We start from the raw sequence: 5,679 nt of genomic DNA on the forward strand, positions 1-5,679 counted from the left end.
CCAGGTGAGACTGAAGCCTGTGAGGGAGGTGTTTGAGGCAGTGCAGGGGATCGTTGCTTCAGTGTGTGAACTGCTGATAGTAGCTGTAATAACAGAACAAAAACACAAGAGAAGTCAGTGTTTGAGGCAGTGCAGGGGATTTTTATTTCTGCCTGGGATTCACTGATATTAGCTGAAATGATAAAACACAGAAACACAGAAACACAAAAAAAGTAAATGACATTTTTTTTCCAGATTCAGATAAGAATCACACCTGAGTCACACCGGACACAGTTTGAGTCAGTGTAGCAGCGATCTGACAACTCTCCATGCCACAAAAGCAAAAGTCAAACTAAATTCAGTGGCGTCCTCAGTCAGTATCTCTGAATCAGTAGAACATCTTTGAATGTGGTCAAACAGGAAATCAGGAATCAAGAACATCAGGAATTTTTTTTTCATCTGAAGTAGAAGAATAAAGTAGCATGAAGGAAAGTACATTACATTTCTACTTCAGTACAGTACTTGAGTAAGTACTCACTTGTTTTAAACAAAGTGGCTCTCTTCTGGTTTCTGCGAGTGCTGACGGTGCAGCTGTAGCCCACATCTGTATCAGTATCTGAAGGTATCAGAGAACTACTGATGTTGTAGAGCAGCTGTTCAGTCTTCTGGACTTCAGTTTGGTTCTTGAAGGTCACATTTGATGGAGGGCTGGTGGACCAGGTGAGCTCAGGCTCAGGGTAGATCCCCTCTGAGCTGCAGGTGATCCTGTTTTCTACCTGCTGCAGGTCGACTTTACGCACTGGAGCTGTAAAACAAGCAAAACGGATTTGCTTTACATAAAGTTCCTTTTGAAGTGTCGGGGTGGAAGTGGAAGGTTCTGTAACTGTGGCTGCGTCTTCACTAACAACACAGTGTATATTAAACTGGAACATGTACGTTATTCAGAGCAGCATTGGTACGAAGTTTTGGTTTATGTTTGACTGTGATGGAACAATGACGGCTGACTTAGTTTTAGATGGTTTTATGGTGTTTCTAATAAACTCGCCACTAAGCAACCTTCTTGTTATTTGCTTGTGTTTGGTGTATTTACTGTGTGTTTTCTTGTACCATCCACTTTTAGGTTGATAAATGACTCCTCCTTGACTGTACTGATGGGGTCGGTACAGTAGCATGTGTATCTGCCCTGGTCCTGAACCTCCACCCCTGTCAGCTGGAGTGAGGTGTTTCCTTGGGAGATCTGGTCCTTGAACAGTGATGTTCTGTCTCTGAAGCGCTGGTTCTGGTGTGTGAACTTGTCTTGGTTGTGGTAGAACGAGTGGACAACAAGGTTTCCTGCAGTCACCTGATTCCAGTGGATGATCACATCAGCGCCGCCCTGGAAGCTGCACGGTAAGACGCAGCTCTCCATGAAAACACAGGACACCTCAGAGTCTGCAACACATCAGGTACAGAGACATCTATCAAAGTTCAGTTCAGGGGAAATGGCAGCTGAATCCAAGTGACCCTCATTTTTTAGCAACATTTTTTTTTACCATTGACCCTTAACAAACAAGCAATACAAAGTTCACAGTGGCTTTTCAAATTGTACCCTGTAACAGTTTTTAGACTCCTGAAAAAGTAAAACCCTCCAGTATTTCACAAGAGAAGAAGGTGTGACTAAAGTTCTAGTAAACCCCAAAAACTTCACTGGGCAGAGACATGTTGTTTCGTCTCTTTATTTTTCTCCAAACTTTGGGTCACAGGATTTGCAGAGATACAGATTTAGAAACAGCAGGACTTTGTGTAATGAAAATGAGTTTAAATGCATTGAAAGGCCTGTCAGTCAGTTTCAGGAGTGACTGTAGCGTCCAGCTTTTAATTATCAATTTTGATGTGTGGAACCACTTTTGTTTTTTTTTTTTATAAATGCTGCTTATTGCTGCTGGAAAAGACTTTTGGCTTTTTCCTTGATCCTGCATTTTGTTTTGGTCTAATCACCAGGTATTTAAAACCCCAACCATGTGTCAACTGAAGATTGTAAAACAAGTTCTCTTCGTCTTCGTCGTCTCCCGCTTATCCGGATCCGGGTCGCGGGGGCAGCAGCCTCAGCAAAGAGGTCCAGACAGCCCTCTCCCCAGCCACTTCCACCAGCTCCTCCGGGAGAATCCCAAGGCGTTCCAAGGCCAGCCGAGAGATATAATCCCTCCAGCGTGTCCTTGGTCGGCCAAGGCCTCCTCCAGGTGGGACATGCCCGAAACACCTCCCCAGGGAGGCGTCCAGGAGGCATCCTCACCAGATGGCCGAACCACCTCAACTGTCTCCTCTCGACATGGAGGAGCAGCGGCTCTACTCCGAGTCCCTCCCGGATGACCGAGCTCCTCACCCTATCTCTAAGGCTGAGCCCGGCCACCCTGCGGAGGAAACTCATTTCGACCGCTTGTATTCGCAATCTCGTTCTTTCGGTCGTTACCCAAAGTTCATGACCATAGGTGAGGATTGGAACGTAGATTGACCGGTAAATCGAGAGCTTCGCCTTCCAGCTTAGCTCTCTCTTCCCCACAACGGACCGATTCAGCGCCTGCATCACTGCTGACACTGCCCCAATCCGCCTGTCGATCTCCCGTTCCATCCTACCCTCACTCGTGAACAAGATCCCGAGATACTTAAACTCCTCCACCTGAGGCAGTGCCTCACCCCCGACCCGGAGCGGGCAATCCACCCGTTTCCGGCTGAGAACCATGGCCTCAGACTTGGAGGTGCTGATCTTCATCCCAGCCGCTTCACACTCGGCTGCGAACCGCCCAAGCGAGAGCTGAAGGTCGGTGCTCGATGACACTAAGAGGACCACATCATCCGCAAAAAGCAAAGACGAGATCCTCCCGCCACCGAAACCAAACCCGTCCACCACCCGGCTGCGCCTAGAAATTCTGTCCATAAAAGTTATGAACAGAACCGGTGACAAAGGGCAGCCCTGGCGGAGTCCAACCCTCACCGGGAACAGGTCCGACTTACTGCCGGCTATGCGAACCAGACTCACACTCCTTTGATACAGGGACTTAATGGCCGCGAACAAAGGGCCATCCACCCCATACTCCCAGAGCTCCCCCCACAGGGAGCCCCTGGGAACACGGTCGTAAGCTTTCTCCAAATCCACAAAACACATGTGGACTGGATTGGCAAACTCCCATGCTCCCTCCAGCACCCTAGCGAGGGTGAAGAGCTGGTCCATAGTTCCACGCCCAGGATGAAAACCACATTGCTCCTCCTCGATCTGAGGTTCAACTATCGACTGGACCCTCTTTTCCAGTACCCTGGCATAGACCTTACCAGGGAGGCTGAGGAGTGTAATTCCCTGGTAGTTGGAACACACCCTATGGTCACCCTTCTTAAAGATGGGGACCACCACCCCGGTTTGCCACTCCAGAGGCACTGCCCCCGATGTCCACGCAATGTGACAGAGGCGTGTCAACCAAGACAGTCCTACAACATCCAGAGCCTTGAGATACCCAGGGTGGATCTCATCAACCCCCCGGGGCTCTGCCACCGACTATATCCTCAGTTGACGTCAGCAACTCCCCGCCCCCACTGTAAACAGTGTGAGCGAGTTGCCGCCTTCCTCCCCTGTTGCGTCGGACGGTTTGCCAGAATCTTTTTGGAGCCGATCGAGAGTCTTCCTCCATTGTCTCACCAAATTCCTCCCACGCCCGAGTTTTTGCCTCAGCAACTGCCGCGGCTGTGCTCCGCTTGGCCCGCCGGTACCAGTCAGCTGATTCGCGAGACCCACAGGTCAACCACGCCCTGTAGGCTTCCTTCTTCAGCATGATGGCTTCCCCCACCTCTGGTGTCCACCAGCGGGTACGGGGGTTACCGCCACGACTGGCCTCAGCTACCCTGCGGCCGCAGCTCGCAACAGCCGCCTCAACAACAGCAGAGCGGAACAAGGCCCATTCGGACTCAATGTCCCCCATCACCCTCGGGACGTGATCGAAACTCTGCCGGAGGTGTGCGTTGAAAATCATCTTAACGGGTTCTTCTGCCAGGCTTTCCCGGCAGACCCTCACAACCCGTTAGGGCCTGCCAGGTCTGCGCGGCGTCTTCCTCCGTCATCTGATCCAACTCATCACCAGGTGGTGGTCAGTTGACAACTCTGCTCCTCTCTTCACCCGAGTGTCCAAAACATGCGGCCGCAGGTCTGATGATACGACTATAAAGTCGATCATAGACCAGCGACCTAGGGCGTCCTGGTGCCATGTGCACCTATGGATGTCCTTATGCTTGAACATGGTGTTAGTTATGGCCAAGCTGTGACTAGCACAGAAGTCCAATAACTGAATGCTGCTCGGGTTCAGATCAGGCAGGCCGTTCCTCCCCACCACACCCCTCCAGGTCACGCTGTCATTGCCCGCGTGAGCATTGAAGTCTCCCAATAGGACAATGGAGTCCCCTTTCGGGGCACTTTCCAGCACCCGTCCCGAGGACTCCAAAAAGGGTGGGTAGTCTGAACTGCTGTTTGGTGCATAGGCACCGACAACAGTCAGAACCCGATCCCCGACCCGAAGGCGCAGGGACGCAACCCTTTTGTCCACTGGGGTAAACTCCAACATACAGGCAGAGAGCCTGGGGGACGCCAAAAAGCCCACCCTCACCCTCTGCCTCTCACCCGGAGCAACTCCAGCAAAGAGGAGAGACCAGCCCCTCTCAAGGACTTGGGTTCCGGAGCCGACGCTATGTGTTGAGGTGAGACCGACTATATCTAGCCGGTATCGCTCAACCTCTTCCACAAGCTCCCGCTCCTTCCCCGCCAGAGAGGTGACGTTCCATGTTCCAAAAACCAGTGTCCGTAACCAAGGATCGGACCGCCAAGGCACCTGCCTTGGTCTGCTGCCCAATTCACACTGCACCAGATCCCGCTGGCTCTTCCTGCAGGTGGTGAGCCCACCGGGAGACGAAACCATGTAGCCGGTTCAGGCTGGGCCCGGCCGGGCCCCATGGGCCAAGGCCCGGCCACCAGGCGCTCGCCCACAGGCCCCAACCCCAGGCCTGGCTCCAGGGAAGGGCCCCGGTGTCCCTCCGGGCCGGGTACTCCGGTTCTTGTTATTTCTTTTCATTGGGATCTTCTGAACCGTTCTTCGTCTGGCCCTTCACCTGGGACCAATCTGCCTTGGGAGACCCTACCAGGGGCAAAATGCCCCCGATAACATAGCTCCTAGGGTCATTAGGGCTCTCAAACTCCTCCACCACGGTAAGGTGATGGTTCAAGTAGAGTAAAACAAGTTCTCACCCATGATTTATATTTATATCCTGATGGAACACAAAAGTGGAAATGCAAATGTGTCCAAAGAGGTTCTGATGATGTAAAACTGTTTTAAACAATCAGTCAGTTTTGACTTCACCACTTGACAATTGACTCAAGTTATAACAAAACCTTTGTGTCTAATATCTACACAAAGCTACAAAAATCAATGTTCTGTTCAGCCTCATTGAGCCTGTGTGTTCGTACAATAAATACAATCTGAATACCTGAAAACAGGTAGTGGGTCTACACGTCTATACAACCTTGTTTTTTTCTGTTCTTTCGAACATTGTTCAAACCAACAGAACTTTATTTTAAACTCGAGAGATCCTTAAGTTCTCATCGATATGAAATTTGTATTTTGGGGAGTGTCTGAAATTACTCACTAGAGATAATTAGAAGGACCAGTTCATTCCACATTACTGTAA

At 50.6% G+C, this 5,679-nt stretch overlaps 1 protein-coding gene across 1 annotated transcript in view; it reads right to left on the reverse strand.

Annotated features, from left to right (window-relative positions):
- LOC111673648 (CD276 antigen-like) overlaps positions 1-5,679 on the reverse strand; it is a gene marked incomplete at its 3' end in the record, with an annotated part of 21,103 nt that overhangs the window by 12,095 nt on the left and 3,329 nt on the right. The window contains exons 2-3 of the mRNA XM_023431481.2: positions 1,087-1,410; positions 497-784 (exon numbers count right to left, since the gene is read on the reverse strand). Coding sequence (XP_023287249.2) covers positions 497-784; positions 1,087-1,410 — 612 coding nt within the window. The remainder of the gene's footprint in view (positions 1-496; positions 785-1,086; positions 1,411-5,679) is intronic.

Source organism: Seriola lalandi, unplaced genomic scaffold, assembly GCF_002814215.2.
Source record: "Seriola lalandi dorsalis isolate HSWRI2012SDOR001 ecotype SW California unplaced genomic scaffold, Sedor1 jcf7180002054923, whole genome shotgun sequence".
NCBI lineage: Eukaryota > Metazoa > Chordata > Actinopteri > Carangiformes > Carangidae > Seriola > Seriola lalandi.